General features: G+C 48.8%; 1 protein-coding gene across 2 annotated transcripts; it reads right to left on the reverse strand.

The window, feature by feature from the left end:
- Positions 1-5,879: 5,879 nt before the first annotated feature.
- Positions 5,880-27,528, reverse strand: ptrh1 (peptidyl-tRNA hydrolase 1 homolog). Of its 2 annotated transcripts, XM_056292377.1 has the most exons (7): positions 27,475-27,528; positions 27,018-27,322; positions 14,449-14,668; positions 11,293-11,392; positions 8,600-8,645; positions 7,961-8,256; positions 5,880-6,346 (listed from the first exon to the last, which is right to left on the reverse strand). In XM_056292377.1, the coding sequence occupies exons 2-6, from the start codon at positions 27,243-27,245 to the stop codon at positions 7,993-7,995; spliced, it is 858 nt and encodes a 285-aa protein (XP_056148352.1). In that variant the 5' UTR covers positions 27,246-27,322; positions 27,475-27,528; the 3' UTR covers positions 5,880-6,346; positions 7,961-7,992. The 2 variants fall into 2 exon arrangements, with proteins under 2 accessions (XP_056148352.1, XP_056148344.1); XM_056292369.1 differs by having other exon boundaries at positions 27,018-27,503.
- Positions 27,529-27,652: the final 124 nt, after the last annotated feature.

Here is a 27,652-nt window from a genome sequence, read left to right on the forward strand (position 1 = left end):
TGGTTATGAAGCTGTTATATTGTAACAATGCAGTGTTGTTACAATATAACAGCTTCACAACAGCACACGTAATGAAGCTGTTATATTGTGACAACACTTCTCAGAAACGTAGAGGTTAACACACATGAAGCTGTTATATTGTATCAACACAGTGCTGTTACAATATAACAGCTTCGTTACACGTGTGGTTATGAAGCTGTTATATTGTAACAATGCAGTGTTGTTACAATATAACAGCTTCATAACAACACACGTAATGAAGCTGTTATATTGTAACAACGCCGTGTTGTTACAATATAACAGCTTCAGCAGTGTTACAATATAACAGCTTCATAACACACGTAATGAAGCTGTTATATTGTAACAACGTTATGAAGCTGTTATATTGTAACCTCTCTCTCGTAGTATATGTTACTGATAAGTGTTGTTACAATATAACAGCTTCTTCATTACTTGTGTTGTTATGAAGCTGTTATATTGTAACATGTTACAGTATAACAGCTTCATATGTTACAATATAACAGCGTCATAACAACGCAAGTAATGAAGAAGCTGTTATATTGTAACACTTGTCAGTAACATATACTACGAGAGAGAGGTTACAATATAACAGCTTCATAAGAACACACGTAATGAAGCTGTTATATTGTAACAACATGAAGCTGTTATATTGTAACACTGCTGAAGCTGTTATATTGTAACACTGCTGAAGCTGTTATATTGCAACATGTTACAATATAACAGCTTCATAACGTGTGTTCTTATGAAGCTGTTATATTGTAACACTGCTGAAGCTGTTATATTGTAACAACGCAGTGTCGTTACAATATAACAGTGTAATAACATTTGTGTTGACAAATTCTGCAGTGAAACTGCTCAGTGTGTTTGAAAAGTACCCGAATTATGTGCCGGCCAACACAAAGTGGAGCACAGACCAGTTGAAAAACGCCACATTCTCTGCAAACAGTGTTTCCACCAATCTCGGTATTGTAATTAGCCTGCCCAGTGGCAGCAGAGTCAGTGGGGTCTTTTTGTTCCTCTGCTGGAGTTAGCACATCTGTGGGCTTAGGGGGAAGACCCCCCACCGGCCTGTGTTAGCCATGCTACGCCGGCCATTGACACAGAGAGGGGGGTGGGGGGGGTGGGGCTACCCATTCCTGAATAATAATTTAGGGCCTCCTCTAAAAGGGATGGGGTGTCCAGCCCCGCTGCTGACCTTTGACCTCTCGCAGAGAAACGTTATTGAAGCCTCTGGTGAAGGCTGCTAAAGCTGACCAGCTGGGGTGGCTGGGAAAATGCCCCCGACGACGGAGAGAGTGGATGGAGGGGGTCAGAGCAGAGAAAGACAGAGGTTGTCTGGGGGGGTGTGTGTGTGTGTGTGTGCATTGAAGGGTGTGGAAGAGGTTGTCATAGTGGAGAACTTTCCTTTGAGTCTAAGTTACACCCATCTCACACACACACACACTCTCACTCTCACTCTGCCGGGTCTTCATGTCCACCAGTGTGTCCCTGACACTATTGTGGCTGTGAGCTACAGCGGCCAGAAGGCCTTCAGACAAACGCGGCCTTAACAATATTCGGCCCCTTTTGTTTGCCCTGTGCCATTCTTCAACCCCTCCACCGCCTCTCCCATCCTTTGTATTGGTCCCCTCTTCCTCTTTCCACAGATCCCTTTTTTCCCTCTTTTTTTCCCTGAGGCTTGGCGGGACGCGACTTCCCCAGGACACCTGATCCGATCAGCACAGGAAGCGGCAGACGGTCGGAGGGAGAGACGGATGTGGTTTTGGTGAAAAGATGACAGAAACAAAAAGGTAAACTGCACCTTGACTAAAAGTAGCTGTGGGTTTAAATGTGTCCAGCTGACCTTTGACCTCTGACACCTCAGGAGAGCTGCAGTGATTGGGAGTCATCTTTACTATGGTGATGACTTTCAATCAGGGACGCACCAGTACTGGTATGTGACATCGGGGGCAATAACCAGACTAAAATGGGGTATCGGGGTGGGAGATTTGACCAGGCAGTAAACTCTGATCAGGAACCACCACAGCATTTTCTGTTCTGTGGGGAACTGTAATCTACTACTACTACACTTCCAGCTGCTCCCGTTAGGGGGCGCCACAGCAGCTCATCTGTTTCCATCTCTGCCTGTCCTCTGCATCTTCCTCATGTCCTCCCTCAGCACATCCATACACCTCCTCTTTGGCCTTCGTCTTCTCCTCTTCCCTGGCAGCTCCATCTTCAGCATCCTCCTCCCAGTGTTTCTGTGGGGACCTGTGATGGTCTGTGACGACATGCACCGGTCTGTCTCATGGAAACCACCAGGATCAGGTTAACGTTTTCTGATGGAAACCATTTAAACCATTAAATCGGTGTCCAGAAACACTAAAACAGGCCCGTTTTGATGGTTTCCTCTAGTGGAAACCACCGGGATTCTTCTGCTAGTTTCAGATGAATTTTTATTGTTTTTTTTTTAGCAGGAATGTCATAAACAAAAGCAACGCGGTTTGATTTGCTGCCTTTTTGGCACGTGGAAGTCTGTATTTCTTTAACAGGGGGAAAAAAATAAAACTTGACTGTCTCTATTATTTTACCCGTTGACCCCAAACTAAACGAATGGTCTCGGATCTGCACTGTTCAGTGAAAGTAATGGATCGGATCGTTATCGGCCCAGGCTTCAAGGTCAATACTCGGGATCAGTAAACACACAAAAGAAACGCACACAGACAAAGTGTCCCATCACTGTTGTTTTATGACATTTTACTTCAGTATCAGCGGTCACGTGAGGGATGTGTGTTGAGATCGTAGGGAAAAACTGCGTCGTGACTGAGCCGTCGCCTGCAGTGCAGGACACATCACCTGGGGACACTCAGCATCACTCTGGAGCCGTCACCTGCAGCGCAGGAAACATCACCTGGAGACACTCAGCATCAATCTGGAGCCGTCGCCTGCAGCGCAGGAAACATCACCTGGAGACACCCAGCATCCCTCTGGAGCCGTCGCCTGCAGCACAGGACACATCACCTGGGGACACTCAGCATCACTCTGGAGCCGTCGCCTGCAGCACAGGACACATCACCTGGGGACACTCAGCATCCCTCTTGAGCCGTCGCCTGCAGCACAGGACACATCACCTGGGGACACTCAGCATCCCTCTGGAGCCGTCGCCTGCAGCACAGGACACATCACCTGGAGACACCCAGCATCCCTCTTGAGCCGTCGCTGCAGCACAGGACACATCACCTGGAGACACTCAGCATCACTCTGGAGCCGTCGCCTGCAGCACATGACACATCACCTGGAGACACCCGGCATCACTCTGGAGCCGTCGCCTGCAGCGCAGGACACATCACCTGGGGACACCCAGTATCACTCTGGAGCCGTCGCCTGCAGCGCAGGACACCTCACCTGGGGACACCCAGTATCACTCTGGAGCCGTCGCCTGCAGCACAGGACACATCACCTGGAGACACCCGGCATCACTCTGGAGCCGTCGCTGCAGCACAGGACACATCACCTGGGGACACTCAGCATCACTCTGGAGCCGTCGCCTGCAGCACAGGACACATCACCTGGGGACACTCAGCATCCCTCTTGAGCCGTCGCTGCAGCACAGGACACATCACCTGGGGACACTCAGCATCACTCTGGAGCCGTCGCCTGCAGCACAGGACACATCACCTGGGGACACTCAGCATCCCTCTTGAGCCGTCGCTGCAGCACAGGACACATCACCTGGGGACACTCAGCATCACTCTGGAGCCGTCGCCTGCAGCACAGGACACATCACCTGGAGACACCCAGCATCACTCTGGAGCCGTCGCCTGCAGCACAGGACACATCACCTGGGGACACTCAGCATCCCTCTGGAGCCGTCGCCTGCAGCACAGGACACATCACCTGGAGACACCCAGCATCCCTCTTGAGCCGTCGCTGCAGCACAGGACACATCACCTGGGGACACTCAGCATCACTCTGGAGCCGTCGCCTGCAGCACAGGACACATCACCTGGAGACACCCGGCATCACTCTGGAGCCGTCGCCTGCAGCGCAGGACACATCACCTGGAGACACCCGGCATCACTCTGGAGCCGTCGCCTGCAGCGCAGGACACATCACCTGGAGACACCCGGCATCACTCTGGAGCCGTCGCCTGCAGCGCAGGACACATCACCTGGGGACACCCGGCATCACTCTGGAGCCGTCGCCTGCAGCGCAGGACACATCACCTGGAGACACCCGGCATCACTCCGGAGCCGTCGCCTGCAGCGCAGGACACATCACCTGGGGACACTCAGCATCCCTCTGGAGCCGTCGCTGCAGCGCAGGACACATCAACTGGAGACACCCAGCATCCCTCTGGAGCCGTCGCTGCAGCGCAGGACACATCACCTGGGGACACTCAGCATCACTCTGGAGCCGTCACCTGCAGTGCAGGACACATCACCTGGAGACACCCAGCATCCCTCTGGAGCCGTCACCTGCAGCGCAGGACACATCACCTGGGGACACCCAGCATCACTCTGGAGCCGTCGCCTGCAGCACAGGACACATCACCTGGAGACACCCAGCATCCCTCTGGAGCCGTCACCTGCAGCACAGGACACATCACCTGGGGACACCCAGCATCACTCTGGAGCCGTCGCCTGCAGCACAGGACACATCACCTGGAGACACCCGGCATCACTCTGGAGCCGTCGCCTGCAGCGCAGGACACATCACCTGGAGACACCCAGCATCACTCTGGAGCCGTCACCTGCAGCACAGGACACATCACCTGGAGACACCCAGCATCACTCTGGAGCCGTCGCCTGCAGCACAGGACACATCACCTGGAGACACCCGGCATCACTCCGGAGCCGTCGCCTGCAGCGCAGGACACATCACCTGGGGACACTCAGCATCCCTCTGGAGCCGTCGCCTGCAGCACAGGACACATCACCTGGAGACACCCAGCATCCCTCTTGAGCCGTCGCTGCAGCACAGGACACATCCCCTGGGGACACCCGGCATCCCTCTTGAGCCGTCGCTGCAGCACAGGACACATCACCTGGGGACACTCGGCATCACTCTGGAGCCGTCGCCTGCAGCACAGGACACATCACCTGGAGACACCCGGCATCACTCTGGAGCCGTCGCCTGCAGCACAGGACACATCACCTGGAGACACCCAGCATCACTCTGGAGCCGTCACCTGCAGCGCAGGACACATCACCTGGGGACACCCAGTATCACTCTGGAGCCGTCGCCTGCAGCGCAGGACACCTCACCTGGGGACACCCAGCATCACTGGAGCCGTCGCCTGCAGCACAGGACACATCATCTGGGGACACTCAGCATCACTCTGGAGCCGTCGCCTGCAGCGCAGGACACATCACCTGGGGACACCCAGTATCACTCTGGAGCCGTCACCTGCAGCACAGGACACATCACCTGGAGACACCCAGCATCACTCTGGAGCCGTCGCCTGCAGCGCAGGAAACATCACTTGGGGACACCCAGCATCACTCTGGAGCCGTCGCCTGCAGCACAGGACACATCACCTGGGGACACTCAGCATCACTCTGGAGCCGTCGCCTGCAGCACAGGACACATCAACTGGGGACACCCAGCATCACTGGAGCCGTCGCCTGCAGCACAGGACACATCACCTGGGGACACCCTGCAGTGCAGGACACATCAACTGGAGACACTCAGCATCACTCTGGAGCCGTCGCCTGCAGCACAGGACACATCAACTGGGGACACCCGGCATCACTCTGGAGCCGTCGCCTGCAGCACAGGACACATCAACTGGGGACACTCAGCATCACTGGAGCCGTCGCCTGCAGCACAGGACACATCATCTGGGGACACTCAGCATCACTCTGGAGCCGTCGCCTGCAGCGCAGGACACATCACCTGGAGACACTCAGCATCCCTCTGGAGCCGTCGCCTGCAGCGCAGGACACATCACCTGGGGACACCCAGCATCACTCTGGAGCCGTCGCCTGCAGCACAGGACACATCACCTGGGGACACTCAGCATCACGTCTCCGCTGTTGAAACCACCTCCGGTTTCCTGTACCGCTGGCGACGAAGGCTTTTAACACGTCTCCGACCAGCATGGCTCCCTCGCTGGCGTTGAAGGCGTCCCGGCTCCACGGGGTAAACACCCCACGAGTTGCCCCTGCAGGCATCACACAGGATCTGAGCAGGCTGAAGACTCGGTGTCGCCACGCGGCTGATAGGAGGACGCCGAATCACGCGGTAAATCCCACCGACAACATGGAGCCGTCATCAGGTGTAAATGGAGAGCAGTCCAGTCCTCCCGGTGCATGATGGGAAATACTCCAACTCCCCCACAACCCTAAACAGGATGTAATCAAAGCAGTATAGAAACAAGATTTAAAACATTTGAATGGAGCTGAGCCAACTTAGTGACGTCCACCACCACCTTAGGACACACACCCGGTGAGACTCTAAAGGGTTCTGGTTCTGTCAAAGTTCTCCTGATTTCGGAACCCAGGACTGGAACCACATAAACTATCATGTGCAGAACAACCCACTGTCATTTCAGCAGAGATTAGCATGCCAGAAGGACTCAAACATCTCATTTCATCTCAGAAGCAACCTGTCATTCGAGAATTCTGCAGTGGAAAAGAAAGCTGCTCAAATCGTTTACTGATAACACTGGTCTACAAAAATATAGTTTTTTTTCTTGCATGGACTTTGGAAACGGTTTTTGGCTAATTTTGGGCTGCTGAATCCAAATCTGGGCTCAGATTGCTCTATCACATCAAGTTTTTGTGCTATCTGTATGCTCCTTCCTTATTCAGGATTTTACAAAAGTTGACCATCTAGTCTGGCAATCTTGGTGGGGATAAAAATGACCCCTATTCGTTTCCTGAGTAATTTCATGCTAGGCTGAGTGTTTATTTATTCATTGTAATCATTTTTGCATCTATCGATCTTCTAATGCAACAGTGTTTTTTTTAACTTCGAGTGTAAAATTGCTGTTTTCTCAAAAATAATGATTTTTCATAGTTCAAAAACTTGATGTGATCGGCAGAAACTAATGCCAGATTTGGATTCAGCACCCAAAAGTTAGCTGGAATCCGTTGAAAAACCCCTTGCAAGAAAAATTATGTTGACCAGTGTAATCATTATTCAGGATCTGGATTCGAATATCTTGCATGTCTGTGTCACAGTTTGTCATCTATAATATCCTGTATACACTTTACTATCAGCAACTCTTAACCTCCTCCCTTGCTCTCGTGAGGAGCAGACTGACTGCATCGGCAACAGATGAACTTTGACGAATATGAACCACGTGTTTCATACTGAGCTCTTTCAGATAATAATAATATCTATTACAGTGATGGTAATAATAATATAATATCACAGTGATAATAATATAATATCTATTACAGTGATAGTAATAAATAATATAACATCTATTCCAGTGATTATAATATATCTATTACAGTGATAATAATAACATAACATCTAATTCAGTGATAGTAATATATATATTACAGTGATAATAATAATAATAATAATATAACATTTAATTCAGTGATAGTAATATATATATTACAATGATAATAATAATAATATAACATCTATTACAGTGATAATATATCTATTACAGGGATAATAATAATATAATATAACATCTATTACAGTGATAATATAACATCTATTACAGTGATAATAATATAACATCTAATTCAGTGATAGTAATATATATATATTACAGTGATAATAATAATAATATAACATCTAATTCAGTGATAGTAATATATATATTTCAGTGATAATAATAATAATAACATAACATCTATTACAGTGATAATAATAATATATCTATCACGGTAGTAGGGATGACTGTGTCAGTCATATCATGAAGACCCTTTAGGGCCCGTGTGGACATGGTTCTAAGTGTATTCTCGGGTATAAAATGAAGATTTCAGACACACACCTCTGGAGACGTGACGCACCCCGGGCCAGCAGTCACACGCTGCCGCACGCGTTGCTGGTCTGTGCCGCCGGGCTGCCCCTCTCTTTCCTCTGCCGTGTTGCCGGCCTGCCCCCCGCTGGCGGGGGAGGGGACTGCGAGTGTTGCTGGGCGAGCTGGGAGAGGAGGAGGTCCACGCTGCGGTCCAGGACCGAGCTCAGGACCTCCCGCTCCTCCTCGGAGAAGCGACCGAGAACGTGTCGATCCACCGGCGTTTTCCCCGCTGGCCGGCCGATCCCAACTCGCAGTCTGGTCATCACCTGGCAAGAGAGAGAGAGAGAGAGAAAGACAGAAAGACAGAAAGAGAGAGAGAGAGACAGAAAGACAGAAAGAGAGAGAGAGACAGACAGAGAGAGAGACACACACACACACGTCGTGTCTCCTGTTGCGGTGAATTCTGAGTTGAAAGTAAAAGGGACGCGACTGTTTTTCTCTCGCCCTCCAGTTCTGGAATGGCTTTATTCTTATGAATTAGAAATCACATCACATGACCACAGAATAATTAATAAATAAAACTACAAAACATGAGTCATCACTCTACAGAGCCTGACGCTGCCCGCCAAAGGAAACGACAAGAAAAACAAACACATAAACACAACTTACGTCCGTCTGAAGACAGTCGATGCAGGAGCGCACGCCGTTATGACCCCTGTGTGGATGGATCATTGAGGGGGTCAGAGGTCATTTGGAGAATATCATGAAAAGGTTCCTGCACATCACATTCACCTGTCACATACAGCGCCGCTTATGTGGCCGCCGGGTAACGGCCTGGATGATTCATTTGAATGGCCGGCTACCACCATCACCTGAGACGACCGCAACGGCAAATATATAAGCCGGGGCGTCCAGGTGGCGTGGCGGTCTATTCCGTTGCCTACCAACACAGGCATCACCGGTTCAAACCCCCGTGTTACCTCCGACTTGGCCGGGCGGCCCTACAGACACAATTGGCCATGTCTGCGGGTGGGAAGCCAGATGTGGCTATGTGTCCTGGTCGCTGCACTAGCGCCTCCTCTGGTTGGTCGGGGCGCCTGGTCGGGAGGAGGGGGGGATCCTCCCACGCGCTACGTCCCCCTGGTGAAACTCCTCACTGTCAGGCGAAGAGAAGCGGCTGGCGACTCCACCTGTATGGGAGGAGGCATGTGGTAGTCTGCAGTCCTCCCCTGGATCGGCAGAGAGGGTGGAGCAGCGACCGGGACGGCTCGGAAGAGTGGGGTAATTGGCCAAATACAATTGGGGAGAAAAAGGGAGGGAGGGAGGGGGGATGTAATCGTATTTAAACTGCAGCACTCCTCCAGTCTCAGTAGATGCAATTCACAAATTACACAACTTTTCATTTTTTTCAGACTACCTTGCCATCATCATCATCATCATCATAACTTTTCCCAGGAATGTTCTACTACATTAAAATGAACGACAAAAAAAATCACTGATGATTTGCATATTTATGGGTTAGCTGTTGTCCAAAATGTTAAAGGTACAATCCGCAACTGATGCACACAGCGACAGTAAACATGAGACTAGAAAGACGGGGAGAGACAGAGGGGGTGACAGGCAACAAAGGTGGCCAGCTGGATTCCAGCCAGCGACCATGTGGCCGTGTGTTATGTGCTGTAACATTTCGGCTACCGAGGCAGCCCTGCCCGCCCCACTTCTGCTGTTTTGGTCAGACGCCGTACATTCATTCATCATCAGCCACTTCTCTGGGATCGGGTCGCGGTGGCAGCAAGCTAAGTAGGGCACTCCAGACGTCCCTCTCCCCAGCAACGCCCTCCAGCGCCCCCTGGGGGATCCCAAGGTGCTCCCAGGCCAGATTGGACATGTAGTCCCTCCAGCGAGTTCTGGGTCTACCCCGGGGTCTCCTCCAAGTTGGCTGTGCCCGGTAAACCTCCAAAGGAAGGCGCCCAGGAGGCATCCTAATCAGATGCCCGAACCACCTCAACTGGCTCCTTTCGACATGAAGGAGCAGCGGCTCTACTCCGAGCTCCTTCCGGATGTCCGAGCTCCTCACCCTATCTCTAAGGCTGAGCCCAGACACCCTACGGAGGAAACTCATCTCAGCCGCTTGTGTCCACGATCTCACCGTTTTGGTCACTCCCCAAAGCTCATGGCCATAGGTGAGGGTTGGAATGAAGATTGATTGGTAAACTGAGAGCTCTGCCTTCCTCTTCACCACAACGGTCCGGTACAACGTCCACATTACTGCTGATGCTGCACCAATCCACCTGTCTGTCTCCCGCTCCATCCTACCCTCACTCGTGAACAAGACCCCAAGATACTTGAACTCCTTCACTTGAGGCAACAACTCATCCCCAACCCGGAGGGAGCAATCCACCATTTTCCGGTAGAGAACTGTGGCCTCAGACTTGGAGGTGCTGACTCTGACATCGTACATGTTTGCTTTATTTCTTGTGAATAAGAAAACAGGCCAATGCCACAATGCTTTCAGTTCCTCCTGATGCTCTCAGTCATCCCCATTTCCATTCCACCCATCATCCAAACCGATTATCCTGCTCCCAGGGTCATGGGGATGCTGGAGCCTATCCCAGCAGTCATTGGATGGCAGGCGGGGAGACACCCTGGTCAGGCTGCCAGGCCACCAAACAGGGCCCACACACACACATTCATACCTAGGGACAATTCAGTATGGCCGATTCACCTGACCTACATGTCTTTGGACTGCGGGAGGAAACCCAAGCAGACATGGGGAAAACATGCAAACTCCACACAGAGGACGACCCGGGATGACCCCCACAGTTGGACTACCCCGGGGCTCGAATCCAGAACCTTCTTGCTGGGAGGTGACCGCGCTAACCACAGTGCCGCCTTGGATCGTCAAACAATGAAATATAATTCCAAAAATGATCCCAGATTAGTCCCCTAATATGGTTTCTATCAGTCATCCTGATCAACATGGATTCAGGCCAAATCATATTCATATTCAGTGGATATGTTTTTAATTCACCTTATTATAACACCAAACATTATAATCAGGTGAATTAAAACATATCCACTGAATATGAATAGGATTTCTCACACAAACTCACAACGTTGACCTCATGGAGATGCACGTTATGCTTCTTGTTGTCAGTCGAGTGCCAGTGTTGTCGCAGTGCTCATTTACATCCACGATGCCACTCTGGATTGCCCCTTCACACATGCAGTAAATATGCATGTACATCAACAGGAAGGTAGCTTTAAACACCGCGGGGCTAAATCCTATCCCAAAACCATTCCCTGTACTTCTGTTTCCGCGTCTGTAAAGAAACGGAAGAAAGTGTGTGAAACAAACTGACCGGGCGCTTCCTCCATGCTTGATGGCGATCTTCCCCAGCGGTTTGTCCAGTTCATCGTGAACCAGCAGGATGTCCTCAGGCTTGATATTGTACTTAGTCACTGCCATATTTAAAAAAACAAAAACAAACAAAGAAAGTATAAGGTTTAGAGGACAAATAATACAAATAATTTCACAGTCACTTTTCTTTTCCCGGACATACCAGTAGTTGTTAAGTGAAAACTCGATGGGCCTCACGTGTGAAATGTTAACACAAATTTGTTCTAAGACACTCATTAGCAGGGGTGTAAGAAAATATCGATACACTCGAGTATCGCGATGTTACCTTTTGTGATACTGTATCGACTCTCTGAACCACTGTATCGATGTTTAATTGTTTACATGTAAAGGTTCGTGATAAACACTTTATGTTGTGTGTAACCCCCACGACCGCTAGATAACAGTGTTGTCATCTATCTTCAGCCATCTGACTCTTCCACTCCAACCCAACAACGTAAACCGAGACAGGAAGTAGCATAAGCACAAAGAACACAGGCCTATGACATCACAATATATCACCTTTCTTACAGTATCGTGATATATCGAATCGTACTCCTGTATCGTGATACGTATCGTATCGGCAGATTCTTGCCAGCACACAGCCCTACCTTACAGAAAAGACGGATAGCCTGGGTAACCCCTGAATTTAGACACCAACTGGCCGATATCGATGTCTTCGCACGGCTGGTTGAATGCTTGTAGCAAGACGTAGACAACATATGTCAGGAGGAGGGAATTACAAATACCCATCAGCAGTGCTTGATTTGTAAAGCAGAAGGTGCCAGAATTTGAAGTGCATGAGAGCGGAGGGGTGATGAGGCGGGTGCAAGTCCTGGACCACGTACAGAACACGGTGCTGAAAACAACATGCTATGTATACAAATACCCAAGTGAGGAGAGTGTGTTGATAATGTGGAAGGAGTACTTTGAGGGGCTAATGAACAAAGAAGGCGGCATGGTGGCGCAGTGGTTAGCGCAGTCGCCTCACAGCGAGAAGGTCCTGGGTTCGAACCCCGGGGTTGTCTCACTTTGGGGGTCATCCCAGGTCATCTTCTGTGTGGAGTTTGCATGTTCTCCCCATATCTGCGTGGGTTTCCTCCGGGTGCTCCGGTTTCCTCCCACAGTCCAAAGACATGTAGGTCAGGTGACTCGGCCGTACTAAATTGTCCCTAGGCGTGAATGTGTGTGTGTACGTATGTCGGCCCTGTGATGGCCTGGCAGCCTGTCCAGGGTGTCTCCCCACCTGCCACCCAGTGACTGCTGGGATAGACTCCAGCATCCCCGTGACCCTGAGAGCAGGATAAGCGGTTTGGATAATGGGTGGATGGATGGATGGATGGATGGATGGACGGTCTGCACAACACATGCAAACGCCCACATCACCACATACTTGACTATGGGGCTTACAACACCTGCAGTCAGCAGTTAATTTCTCAACTGGTCTAAAATACACAGTAAGACAACAACACTTTGCAGTTCACAATAAAGAATCACACAAAGCCCTTATAAGACTTTTGCGTCCAAGTCGATGTAACGGGAAATATGACCCAAAAAAAAAAAAGTTAATATGCAGCGCTCTGGCTAAAAAGTTTACCTAATAAAAACTTTTTACCTGTCAGTCTGTGGATGTGCGGCCTCCTAGGCGGCCCCTCACATGAAAGCGACCAAGTATGACATGAAATGACAGTGATCAGGCTATCATAATTTGAAAGCCCTTATTAAAAGACTTCAAATGTGTTTAACCATCGTGGTTTTCAACATAAATGAATGAAGGCTGCTCTGCTGACTGACTTTCATTTATAAAACTGTAAGAAAACATAGCTCAGCCATGGGAAATGTGTTACTGTGGCTACCGGTGATTTCCAGCTGTGCCTGTCATTAATCCTACATTTGAAATTGTACTTTTATAGCAGCGTTTTAACACCGGAGACTATGGCACTTCGGCGTGGCGGTGAGGTGAATTGTTTTTGGTTCGTCTGGTGTTCCTCCAGTTCTCCTGTGCTGAGATCAGCAGGGAATGACTTGCTGGCTTGCGAAATACGGTCAACTTCTCGTTTTTTGGGGGAATTTTCCCTTTTTCTCCCCAGTTTAATTTTTGGCCAATTACCCCACTCTTCCGAGCCGTCCCGGTTGCTGCTCCGCCCCCTCTGTTGAGCCAGCAAGGGCTGCAGACTACCACATGCCTCCTCCGATACATGTGGAGTCGCCAGCCGCTGCTTTTCACCTGACAGTGAGGCATTTCGCCAGGGGGACGTGGCACGTGGGAGGTTCATGCTATTCCCCCCTCCCCCCCCTGAACAAGCGACCGAACGACCAGAGGAGGCGCTAGTGCAGCGACCAGGACACTTACCCACATCTGGCTTCCCACCCGCAGACACGGCCAATTGTGTCTGTCGGAATGCCCGACCAAGTCGGAGGCAACGCAGGGATTCGAACTGGCGATCCCCATGGTGATAGGCAACACAAGAGACTGCCACCCACCTGTTTTGGGTTTGACACCGTCGCTGCCTGATCTGACTCAACCACAGATGTGAGACGTGCATGTGCACGGTTGACTCAGAGCGGGAGCGACAGAAAGCAGCGCTGGTCAAGCGAGCAAGAGAGTGGATGGAGAGAGGGAGCGGCGACGGCCAAAACAAACGTTTCTCGAGGGGTTTGAATCACCGCAACCACGAGGTTCTTCATCGTACACTCATAACTGCACAACATTTATTTTAGGGGCTGACAGGTCCAGTAGTTTGCGAGATTAGATGCGGACAGTCAACCCCCCCCCCACACACACACACACACACACAGCCTGACGGAGTTAATGAGACGATACCAAGACACACCGATCACTCTGACACAGTACAGCACGACATACACCCAACTCTGTACACTCGCTGTGCTTGGCAAAAACAGAGCTTCTGTTTTCAGCTTGGACTCAAAATGATTCTCCACTGATTTAAAGGCAAACAACGTGTTTTAAAGGCATAAAACATACAGAGAGAGAGAGAGAGAGAGAGAGAGAGAGACTCAGTTCTATTCTGCAATAGATCCATACAAAGACCCTGAGTCCATGAGGCTTGCTGATTTAACAGTGCATTACTTTGTCTACCCCACACACACACACACACACCTGCTTTGGCTACTGACACGCCATTGATGTTCATCAGCAGCTTGGGACGTAGCAGCACCACGTGCACGTCGTGTATCTCGGAGACGACGACCTCACCAGACACGTGCTTGTCACCGCGCCAACGGTCGGTCGCGCCGAGGCGATGAGCGAGGGCACCGAGCACCGCCATGCCGACGCTGTGTCTGGAACCTTCCATCCCAGGGTTCCCCAAACCCACGACCTGCAGAAAGGAAAACCACACGGACAGCTGCAGTTTGCCAAGTGAACATGCGCACGTTTTCTATCACGAGCCCGGCTATTCACTGCGTCACTCTGCCACGCCGGAGCCACGTGCCGTGGGTGCAACAGGGGGTTATCAAATCGGTCTCGTGAACGAGTCTCATAAAATTATTAACCATTGATTTTGGTGTTCAGTATCTATAATTGAACCATTCAAGTTAATGGAATAATCAATGCTGCACCAACTGCAGTACTGTAGCTGGCAGAGGATGGTGCCGCTGAGTACTGTCACGAAACGGGCAGGACGACCACTAACTTATTACAACAATCAATCAAACATCGACTAATACTAATCGGTCATAATCAATAATCCAGCAGCAACGTGATGATCAACGCACAAAAGGTGATGTGAGGTAGCGAAGCTGTGCAAATATTCTGTGTATGTGTGTGGGTGTGAGTGTGTGGGTGTGAGTGTGTGGGTGTGTGTGTGTGTGTATGTGTGGGTGCGTGGGTGTGTGTATGTGTGTGTGGATGTGTGTATGTGTGTGTGTGTGTGGATGTGTGGGTGTGCGTGCTGCCACGCACTGGAGAGAGATGTGTGTGAGAAAGGCTGCGCGACGTCACACAGGCGAGATGGCACACACGATAGGCGTGTGATAAGGTTCAGACAAAGAGGGGGGCTAGAGAGAGAGAGAGAGAGAGACTACTACCAGCACTGGGCCCTGGCAATAAATCCAAAAAAGACAAAAGTAATGATCTTCCAGAAGAAGCCCAGATGTCAGGAAAATAGATACCAGTTGACTCTAGGTAGCATCACCTTAGAGCATACGATGCAGTATACTTACCTGGGTCTAATTATTACAGCATCAGGCAGTTTCAGTAGGGCAGTGAATAACCTAAAACAAAAAGCTCGCAGAAAAACAATTGGGCCATGCAACCCATCCTACATGAATCACAGTGTGTATCTGGATCACGGATGATTTCAACTCAACACTTTTCTCACGTGAGATCATTAGACCAACTTCCAGGTCACAACGCCAGTGAAGGTGGATGAAGGCTGCAACAGAGGGTGGTGCCCAATCGTCTTGGTTCTCCATGCCACTGGACTCTGGCCACCCCCTGCCGAGGACCGTGTGGTGGCTGCAGGCGCATCAGCCACTCCATGTAAAAATCTGTCACGTGCAGGCGTCCTCCCATTAAAAGGCTCCAGGACCGACCTCTACACCCAGCTGAGGACCCAGAGGGAGGACAGTCATACTCGACCCTGAGTGACCGCCGATGATAATGATGATGAATTAGACCAACTACTAAACTAACTCAGATACAAAGCCTTATTTGGGATTGCTCCTCCACGGCGAGCAGAGTCCTTGTTGTCCGATGAACAGCGGAGGGCGCAGGTTTGGGAAAACAACTTCCTAGTTGTCCAGTGTTGAAATGGGGCTTCACGGAAAAATAGAGTCTCTTCTCTTTTCTTTTACACAGCTCGTCAGCTGAAAGATCTTTGATGCTCCGTCGGTCGTCGGATGGTCTCAAAGGAGTCTACGTTGCAATTGCGTTGATGTTTAATAAATGAAAAGGGAGCCGGTCCTCTTCTCTTTCTGTGGAAACTGCGTGTCTTGTGGGAAAGGTTAACTGGTAATCACAGCCAGCAAGCGAGTGAATAAGACTAGGTTGTCTTCTAATAAAATCGTGGCCAGTGGTAATGCGAAGACCGTGGTCCTTTCTTCTTCTGCAGGAGAGGGTATCTCTAAATACTTGTGGGTGCACGGTCCGCAGCGAGAGAGAACCCATTCTTCTCCTTCTTGTTGGTTTTTATTGGCGGTTCAAAACCAAAATGTTGCATCACCGCCACCTATTGAAATGTAAGAACTTCATAGCACCGGTTATTTACATTGTACACCCAAAGTGATCCCATTCACGACGCTGTCCATTCTATAACCCAGACCCAGTCTGAGTTGATGCAAATCCTTCCCCCAGTGTAACATCTAGATCAGGGGTGTCAAACTCCAGGCCTCGAGGGCCGCAGTGTCTGCAGGTATTTGTTGCAACCGTGCACTACACCGCCCGATTTAACTAATTAGCTCACCTCCTGGATCAAGGAGGGAAAGGAACTAGTTTAATCAGGTGGTGTAGTGCATGGTTGCAACAAATACCTGCAGACGCCGCGGCCCTCGAGGCCTGGAGTTTGACACCCCTGATCTAGATCTTCTCCAGATATGTCAAAAACACTGAAATAGCTCCTGGCAGCGTCCAGCGCCATCTCGATTCTTTCCGACTTCCCCTTTATTTCAGCAGCGCAATTCATGACCACGGCAATGAATGCCAAAAACCTTTTCTTGTCCCTGCAGATATTCTGGTCAGCTCCACTCCTTTTCTGCTTCTTTTCTTTTTGCACTTCCACTATCTCGTCATTTCTCTCCTTGCAGTGCAGGCACTTTGTAGTTGTCCTCCCCACATCTCCCACATCTTCTGACTCCATTACATACTGCTGCAACATGCCCATATTCTTGCCAGCAAAAACATCTGAGGAGCCTCACCCTTTAGCACACAATCAAGGTAAACTCTTTCTGGCAAGTCCCCTTCAAAAATCCAACACACAGAATTACTGTCCTCCTTCTCCCCTTCACGGAGTCTAGTCATTCTTCTTGCCTCACACACACACCTGTGACCCCCCGAAATGACTCAGTCTCTACTGACAGTGGCACGCCACTTATCACTCCCTTCTTCTTTGCTTCTAATCCGAGGGAAGCGAGTTACACAGAGATACCTTCTAAATACCTTGGTTTTAAGGGCTCTATCGCTCTTGGAGACACAATCGATGATAACCATCCCACCGCTAGCTATCCTGGTCGATCGTACATCTCCAAGTCTTGCCGCTACAAACTTTCCGACATCATGTGGGTGCTTGAAAATCCCGTCTCTTGTCACGGCTTTCTTCCCAAAGAGCTACGTCTCATCTGTTCTCGATGACTGACTAGAATCGCTTGAGTGATCTGATGGATTATTTTTTTCCTTTTCTTACTTTCAAACCCTCTTGTGTCCTCACTTTTAACAAGAACAAACTTCAATTCCGCCGGTTTAACGGCAAAATTGCATCACCGGATACAGTAATCCAATAATTTCGCAGGAAAAGCTGAAGTGGTAGGTGGAAATCGCCTGTGAGATTGAGCAGGGGAGTTATGGGTATTGTAGTCCATGGACAGCGCCGAGCCCTACAATGGTATGGTACAGTATAGTAACGGAGCTAATGGGGAAAAAATGGAGATGCAGGATCTGCTTCCATATAAACGAAAGTTAGTGTACAGATGTCAGAGTGTTGAAGAAATCAAGCAGCCCTCACTTAGGGACCATTTTAATTGACTGCAAACAATTTCATTCACCGCAGCAGTTTTTATCATTTATTCTGGCCCCTGTTAGCGAGACGTTACAACAGTTGGCTGACCAGATTATAAACATGGGCCACAAATATCCAGCCTCCCTACTCATTATCCTTGGGGATTTTAACAGAGCAAACCTCAGCCACGAACCGCCAAAATACAGACAGCATGCTAAGTGTCCCACCAGGGACAAAAACACACTGGGCCACTGCTACACAATATTAAAAGGACGCCTATCGCTCTGTCCCCCATGCAGCCTTGGGACCCTCTGATCAATTTCTGGTTCATCTTCTCCCAACCTACAGGCACAAATTAAAATCTGCAAAGCCTGTGGTTAAAACAGTGAGATGGACCAAAGAGTCAAAACTGGGGCTTCAGGCCTGCCTTGACTGCACTGATGGAGTGTTTTTGAGGTTGCATCTACGGACCCGGACAAACTTACCGATACTGTGACATCTTACATCAGCTTTTGTGAAGATGTGTGTGCCCATCGAAACTTTTGGCACCATCAATAACAATAAGCCCTGGTTCACAGCAAAACTCAGGCAGCTTCGTCAGGCCAAGGAGGAGGCCTACAGGCGTGGAGATAGGATCCTGTACAATCAAGCCAGAAACTCACTAACATAGGAGATCAGAGTAGCCAAAAGGAGCTACTATGAAAAGCTGAAAAACAGGTTTTTCAGCTAACGATCCTGTGTCTGTGTGGAGAGGCCTGCAGGACATCACCAACTAAAGGAGACTATCCCCCCCACACAGAGAACCATTAACTAGTTGATGACCTGAAATGTGTTTTACTGCAGGTTTGATAAGCCCACTCTCACAACCCTCACCTTCTCCAGCCACATCACACAACCAACTGCACCCCCTGCTAGCGCCTCACCCCTCCCCACAACCCCCCCCCCACTTGCACCTGTTTGTGGACTTCAGCTCAGCATTCAAGACAATCGTACCAGACATCCTCCACTCCAAACTCACCCAGCTCACTGTACCAGCCCCCACTTGTCAGTGGATCAATAACTTCCTGACAGACAGGAGACAGCAGGTGAGGCTGGGGAACAGCACATCCAGTACCTGGACAATCAACACTGCCCCCCCCCCCAGGGATGTGTGCTCTCCCCCTTTGCTCTTCTACCTCTACACAAATTACTGCATCTCAGGAGACCCGTCTGTTAAAGTCCTGAAGATGGCAGATGACACAACGATCATCGGCCTCACACGGGATGGTGACGAGTCTGCATACAGACAGGAGGTTGAATAGTTGGCCCTCTGGTGCAGTCATAACAACCTGGAGGTAAACACCATTAAAACTGTGGCGATGACAGTGGACTTCAGGAGGATCCCCACAATCATCAAAAAAGCCCAACAGAGGATGTACTTTCACAGTCAGCTCAGGAAGCTCAACCTGCCTCAGGAACTGCTGATTCAGTTGTACTCTGCAATAATCCAGTCTGTTCTATGCACATCCATCACTGTCTGGTTTGGATCGGCCACCAAACAGGACAGAAACAGACTACAATGGACAGTCAGGACTGCAGAGAAAATCATTGGTGCCAACCTGCCCTCCATGCAGGACTTAAACAATTCCAGAGTCAGAAAACGGGTCAGGCAACATCACTGCAGACCCATCACACCCTGGTCACAACCTGTTGCAACTCCTCCCCTCTGGCAGGCGCTACAGAGCACTGTACGCCCAAACAACCAGAGACAAGAACAGTTTCTTTCAGCAGGCCATCACTGTGATTAACGCTCAAAACAGTCATACAACGTCAGTAACGATCCCTGTGCAATATACCTGTACCACTGAACATCCACTATACCGGGGGTCAGCAACCTGCAGCTCCAGAGCCACATGCGGCTCTTTTGTCCTTCTCCAGTGGCTCCCTGTGGCTTTGACAAAAATTATATGGAAATGAATAATGGCTTCTTTTTTTTACATTTTAAATTTCATTTATCATTGTTATAGGCCTAAAGTGATTCTTACATTTTTCACACTAAATTTGAAAAAAAAAGTTTCATAGCCCATGTCTACGGCTGGCGCCTTCCCCTAACATTTTGCTGAGCCTCAATAGCGCTGGCTAGTCTTGAGTCTCCCTACCTAAAGCGGGAACTACATAATCCAAGCGTTACTCCCGACTCACGGATGAGAGCCTGCAGTACAGCCCTGACACCGAGGTCTGCAGCGACGTTCAGAAACAAATCGCATTAAACAAGAGAGATCGCTGTCCTTTCATAGGCTATGATTTTGCAACAAAGTATCTGTTCCAGCAAGTTGTGGTTTTGTCATGAACTGAATGACCCTCAGCTGTTGCGTTGTCGTCTCAGGCCCGCAAGTTGATTGCTGTACGTGGCCAAGGAGGGGAAAAAAAAGAAGAGGATAAACTTGCACTGCACTGGACTTTTGTTCAGTTTTGTGTTTTGTTGGTAATAATAAAATAAAATAACAATAAAAATAACTAAAAAGTAACAGTTTTCTTAATTGTATTGCGACAATTTCATAAATGCAACAAAATGTGGTATTATTGTAATGGAAATGCAAAGTTAAAGTACCAAATAATCATAAATAGCCCACTGCAGAGTAGCCACGTGTGGTAAAACTTAATGAATGCTAATTTAGACCTAGGCTGTGTCACCTTCATTATGAGGCTTAAATATATGTTTTGTGGCTCCAGACAGATTTTTTTCGTTTAATAGTAAAGGTTGCCGACCCGTGCACAATACCTACATATACTAAAGTATATATCCTGTAGTATAACATGGTTTTAACATATCATCATGGTCAAAAATAAATCTAAGCATGCTGTATATACTGTATATTCCATACATACATATTCCATCATGTCCACCGACCTCATCTATATGAAGTAACCTGTTAACATATTTATTGCAGCATCTTTGCACTCTGCACCACTGTCCTATTGTCTTCCAGTTACATCATTGTTGTTTTTTTCTTTTTCACACTATACTTTGTTATATACATCTATATCTGTACAAAGTAGTCAAATATTTGTTTACCTTGTTGTCTGTTTTAGCTGTATGTCTATTCTGTATAAGTACGTGGAGAGCAATGGATGAACCGGAGTAAAATTCCTTGCATGTGTAGGCCTACACACACTTGGCCAAATAAAACTGATTCTGATCTTGATTCTACTTTGGCTAAAAACAAGCCGGTGCTAGTGTGTACATAATTTAAAATGTTCTATGTAATTACTTTTCTATATAACTGTTAGTGAATATCCAATGCTATTGATCATTTATGTTGGATTTGCTAACCTTAAAGATATTGATGCCTTGTTAGAATTTACCTAATTCTGTACACACCCACTTTCTTGACTGCAACTGTGTCAATTATCCAGGACTCTACTCTACTCTACTCTGATTGGCTGGCAGCTGGCACCAGCCTCGGTATATCTGGGGGCTGTCATTCATTTTTACATGCCCTGAAGAAGACTGTGAGTTGAAACACATAGGCGCTGACTCGAAGATACATCCTAGGATGCACTGGGACCCATCATCAGTGATGTTTCCTGAGGCCCTGGCTTGTGTCCCAGCAGCATTGGCCCACAGATCACTCCTTCTGATCCAAAGCCATCTGGAGGCCATCTCTGCAGACTCCATGGAAGACTTGATGGCTTTCCTTTTAGCAGCCCCAGTGATGCCAAGTAGAGTGTAGACCTTGCACAGTGAGCAGCCAGCAAAGCCTCTACACACCACTTCAATGGGCTCACAACACGCCTTCCAACCTCTCCTTCAGCACTGATCCACCAGCTCCTGGTACTTGGATCGCTTCTGCCCATTTGCGTCCTCCATCCGGTCCTCCCAGGGAACCGTCAGCTCTACACATGATAATTCTGGCCATGTCCTCATCAAACTGGCGCCATGCTCTGTGCTGGCTTGCTGGAGGCCACTTGATACGACTCTACTGAACTACTCTGCTGGGAGCCAGAGGGCTTAGCACATGGAGTTTCTGGGCTCTGTGGGGTGTCTCCGGGCCGGGCTCCTCCTGCATCTCGCCTGGAGTGGATCCTGTGCGCTGCGCTGGCGCTGCTCCCCTCTGTGCCAAGCATTTCATTCGGGCCTGATGGATTTTAAGGCTGTGCTCGTTCTTGGAGACCTTGTGGCAAATTCATCTTCAAGCTGTCGTTGTTGATAATCCATTTGCCAAGGTCATCGTCGTTAGGTCCATCCTATTGGGGTGCTCATTCTCCCCCCTCTCAGGCTCCCCTAGGGGTATATCCCCGTGTGATTCTAATTTTGATTCTACTTTGGCTAAAAACAAGCCGGTGCTAGTCTGTATATAATAAAAATGTTCTATGTAATTACTTCTTTATATTACTTTCATAATTCTATATAACTGTTAGTGTATATCCAATGCTACTGATCATTTGTAATAGATTTGCTAACCTTAAAGATATTGATGCCTTGTTGGAATTTACCTAACTGTATACACACCCACTTTCTTGACTGCACCTGTCTCAGTTATCCAGGGCTACTCTGATTGGCTGGAAGCTGGCACCAGCCTCGGTATATATGGGAGCTGTCACTCATTTTTACATGCTCTGAAGAAGACTGTGAGTTGAAACGTGTAGGCGCGAGTGCTTTGGTACTTTTTGGTCATGACTTATTGATCACAAAGCACAAGTCTAAACCCTCTCTCTTGTTTTTGGTCTCATGATATGTCATTGGATTGCTCCCTCTGGGTTGGGGATGAGTTGTTGCTTCAAGTGAAGGAGTTCAAGTATCTTGGGGTCTTGTTCATGAGTAAGGGTACGTTGGAGCGGGAGATTGACAGGTGGATTGGTGCAGCATCAGCAGTAATGCGGACACTGTACCGGACCGTTGTGGTGAAGAGGGAGCTGAGCCGGAAGGCAAAGCTCTCAATTTACCAGTCAATCTTTGTTCCAACCCTCACCTATGGTCATGAGCTTTGGGTAGTGACCGAAAGCGTGAGATCGTGGATACAAGTAGCTGAAATGAGTTTCCTCCGTAGGGTGTCTGGGCTCAGCCTTAGAGAAAGGTTGAGAAGCTCAGACATCCAGGCGAGCTCGGAGTAGAGCCGCTGCTCTTTTGTGTCGAAAAGAGCCAGCTGAGGTGGTTCGGGCATCTGATTAGGATGCCTCCTGGGCGCCTTCCTTTGGAGGTTTTGTGGGCACGGCCAACTGGGAGGAGACCCCGAGGTAGACCCAGAACCCGCTGGAGGGACTACATGTCCAATCTGGCCTGGGAACACCTTGGGATCCCTCAGGAGGAGCTGGAGGGTGTTGCTGGGGAGAGGGACGTCTGGAGTGCCCTACTCAGCTTGCTGCCAACGCGACCCAACCCCGGAGAAGCGGCTGAAGATGAATGAATGAATGAATGTTATGTCACTGGATCCAAGGAGCACCTGTTGGTTGATACCTGCATGCGTGAAGTAGCACTCCTTAGCCAATCTACTGGTGTTTGCTCACTCTATTAATTGATTATAATTTTGGTAAATGGTCAACTGTTTTAAGACATTTATCAAGAAATAACAAACATTTACTGGTTACAGCTTCACAAATGCGAATATTTGCTTGTCTTTCTGATTCATGTCATAATAAAATAAATACTTTAGGGTCTGTTGGTTGTTTTTTTTTTTTGCTGCTGCTGGTCAGACTAAGTAAACCATTATAAGACACCACTTTGGGCTCTGGAAACGTTATGGAAATCTGTCATTATTTTTGACATTATTTAAGACTAAGTTAATCGATTAATTGAAACAATGCTCAACAGCTTTGTTGAAAGCCTGATTCCATGCAGGTTTGCTACAGGTGTACTGGTGGTCTGGTGCTGGTAGAGACGCTGTTATCATGTAGGTGGTGCAACATTAATCTGTCTGTTAACAATAAATATTGTCAATATGATTAATAATTGAGATGAAGATAACTGATGAGATGACTGCTGGGATAAGCTCCAGTATCCCGCGACCCTGAGAGCAGGATAACCAGTTTGGATAATGGATGGATGGATGGCTGAAGATAACCTATATTGGATATTTTTTAAATATTTCTTACTATTGCTATAAAATTCAAAGAGTTCCATGTGACAGTACGTTCATTATTAATTTGTGAGTAGCACATCAAGATTGATGAGCACAACTACCGTCACTTACAATAGAAAACTGATTGGTACCGACACTGTGCTCAGGCTTTAGTAGGTCCAGCAAGCATGAAAATATTTTCTGTCTGAGGTCACTGTTTACTCTTGGTGCCTTTCCTCTAAGAGAAGTCGTCCAGTGGCCTAATTTTCATGTCCTTGAGAGAAACACACACACAGACACACACTGCACAACAAAGTCATACCAACAGTGTTAGTTTCGCTAATATGATGCTCTAGACAACAACATAGCTCAAGGTACAGCCTGCGGGTCTCCCCCCCTTTTCTCCCCAATAGTACCTGGCCAATTACCCCACTCTTCCGAGCCGTCCCGGTCGCTGCTCCACCCCCTCTGCCAATCCGGCGAGGGCTGCAGACTACTACATGCCTCCTCTGATACATGTGGAGTCGCCAGCCGCTTCTGTTCACCTGACAGTAAGGAGTTTCACCAGGGGTATGTAACGTGTGGGAGGATCACTCTATTCCCCACAGAACAGGTGCCCCAATTGACCAGAGGAGGCGCTAGTGCAGCGACCAGGACACATACCCACATCTGGCTTCCCACCCGCAGACACAGCAAACTGTGTCTGCAGGGACACCCGACCAAGCCGGAGGTAACACGGGGATTCAAACCTGCGATCCCTGTGTTGGTAGGCAACGGAATAGACCGCCACGCCCCCCGGATGCCCAGGCTGTGGGAAGCTACTCCTGCGATAACCAGACATCACAATGAACACTAACTTTCACAAAGCATTTCTGCTTTAACTACAGTTCATCCAGACAGGCTGAAAGGCACATTGTTATGTATAGCAGAGGCCAGTGAGCGCAATATTGGAGTGTGTGTGTTTGTGTGTGTGTGTGTGTGCGTGCGTGCGTGCGTGCACGGGTTATACACAGACCACATACAGTCAGTATTGTGTACCATTCAACTTGCAGTGACAACTGCTCTGTCAACACTAGGCTTCATTGTATTAGATGTTCTATACCCTGTACGACTGCTGACACGTACGCCTCCCTCGTTTTCCCTTCATCAGATACACAGCATCGATATCGTAACGACAAGTAAATTAAAGAAAACTTAAAAATATATCCATCCATCCATTATCTGAACCACTTATCCTGCTCTCAGGGTCGCGGGCATGCTGGAGCGTATCCCCAGCAGTCATTGGGCGGCAGGCGGGAAGACATCCTGGACAGGCCGCCAGGCCATCACACAGTGCCTACACACACACACACACACCCACACACACACACACATTCACACCTAGAGGCAATTTAGTACGGTCGAGTCACCTGACCTACGTCTTTAGACTGTGGGAAGAAACCGGAGCATCCGGAGGAAACCCACGCAGACACAGGGAGAACATGCAAACTCCACACAGAGGACGACCCGGGACGACCCCCCAAGGTTGGACTACCCCGGGGCTTGAACCCAGAACCTTTTTGCTGTGAGGTGACCGCGCTAACCACTGCGCCACCGTGCCGCAAAATATAAATAAAAATGTAAATGTATATAAAAACAAGATTGGGAATTCTTAAAAAAAAAAAGATCAGAAAAATATACCAGGATCATCTACATCACTCCACACATCGAAACATAACTGTAATGGTCCAAGGCCCAGTGCCTCGGATGTTTCAGAGTGGATATCAAATTAATTTTACTTGTATATAACGCTATGTACGATGTTAAGGTGGTGCAGTGGTTAGCATGGTTGCCTCACAGCAGAAGGTTCTGGGTTCGAGCCCCGGGGTAGTCCAACCTTGGGGGGTTGTCTCGGGTCGTCCTCTGTGTGGAGTTTGCATGTTCTCCCCGTGTTTGCGTGGGTTTCCTCCGGGGGCTCCGGTTTCCTCCCACAGTCCAAAGACATGTAGGTCAGGTGAGTGTGTGTGTGTGTGTGTGTGTGTGTTTGTGTGTGTGTGTGTGTGTGTGTGTGTGGGGTGGGGGGCTGTGTGATGGCCTGGTGGCTTGTCCAGGGTGTCTGCCCGCCTGCCGCCCAATGACTGCTGGGATAGGCTGCACTATCCCTGAGAACAGGCTGAGCAGTTCAGATAATGGATGGATGGATAAAGGTATTAATGGCACAGGACCGGCCTACATCACAGTTCCTCTGCTGTCTGTGTCTGCATGAGCCCTCAGGTCTGCACATGAGGGACCGCTTTGTCTCTCACAACTGCATCTAAATGAAAACAATCTTCTATCTCCCTAACTATGGAAAACACTACCCACAGATATCCTTTCAGTTCTTCTTTAAAACGGCCTTACTCTATCTTCTACATCAGTGTTTCTCAACCCAGTCCTCAAGGACCCCCTATCCTGCAGATTTTCATGGTAACCCTGCATAGGTAGCCCTGCTTGTACTTACTCGACCAATCATCTCGCAGCACTTAATTATGCAAGGTGTGCAACGTCTGACAAAATTCCTTGCTGATTGGTTGAATGACTACAAACAGGTACCTATTCAGGGTTGCAAAGGAAACCTGCAGGATAGGGGGGTCCTTGAGGACTGGGTTGAGAAACACTGTTCTACATTATCTTTTACTTGATCATCTTTATCAATGTTATTTCTAACATCCATCTCTTTGTTGTCATATTTCCCTATTACGATCCTATATGTCCTTACACTGCTTTTCATTTTCATCAACGATTCTGGAGGAGTTTAAACTGCATAATGTATAATATTTGTTTTCTGTCTGCCGGTTCTTCTTTCTTCCCGACTTAAAGCACTTTGAGCCTGCATTTCACACATGAACAGTGGTTTATTAATAAATCTATTATCATCGTTATTATTATCATTATTGCTGTTGTAGTTTACAGTCAGTTTGTCCAGTCGGAATATGACGTCACACAGGCAGGGTACTCACCAGCCTGCAGCCGCTCTGCGCGTGGATCTCGCCGCCGCCCACCGGAGGGGACGGGCCGCTCAGCAAGACTCGACTCGTCAGCCTGGACAAGGACCGACTCGTCAGCCCGGACAAGGACCGACTCGTCAGCCCGGACAAGGACCGCCACATGTCGACCAAGCTTAGCAGCCTCTTGAAAAAGTGCAACACACAACTGCGAACTGCGGCAATGAGCGAGTCCCTCTTCATCTGCCGCCGCACTCACAGCGTCTCTACGACGTCTCGGCTCCGGGGCAACGCTTCTCCTTGCTGGATAATTCGGTCACCTGAAATCAGAACAACACGTTCAGCTCGGATGGACGGCGACTAGACTGGTTCTCGGCAAAACCTTTATCTTCCGTCGGCTCGTTTGTAAGACCTCCGTGTCGTGGGAAAACAGAGAAAGGTGAGAGTCGTAGGAAGAAAGTATTCATTTAACTCCAATAACGCTTCTTCTTCTTCTTCTTCTTCTTCCGCGTCGTCTTCTTCCTCGGTGATGTTTCGTGGCAGTTGGCTTTCATAAATGTCGCATTACCGCTATCTGCTGGAAGGTAGGAACCTCACACCGTAACTACGGTCCACCCAGCGTGATCCCATTCGTTGCGTTGTCCTTTCTA

The sequence above is a fragment of the Lampris incognitus genome, chromosome 1 (assembly GCF_029633865.1).
Source record: "Lampris incognitus isolate fLamInc1 chromosome 1, fLamInc1.hap2, whole genome shotgun sequence".
Taxonomy (NCBI): Eukaryota; Metazoa; Chordata; class Actinopteri; order Lampriformes; family Lampridae; genus Lampris; species Lampris incognitus.

Excerpts from the sequence above, each read along its gene's own strand:
- ptrh1 (XM_056292377.1), bottom strand. The coding sequence starts at position 27,245 with ATGAAGAGGGACTCGCTCATTGCCGCAGTTCGCAGTTGTGTGTTGCAC. Across the intron at positions 8,646-11,292 it reads AAGCATGGAGGAAGCGCCCG|GGGTCATAACGGCGTGCGCT; the intron begins GTCAGTTTGTTT and ends CCATCCACACAG. Across the intron at positions 8,257-8,599 it reads TCGACTGTCTTCAGACGGAC|GTGATGACCAGACTGCGAGT; the intron begins GTAAGTTGTGTT and ends CTCTCTTGCCAG.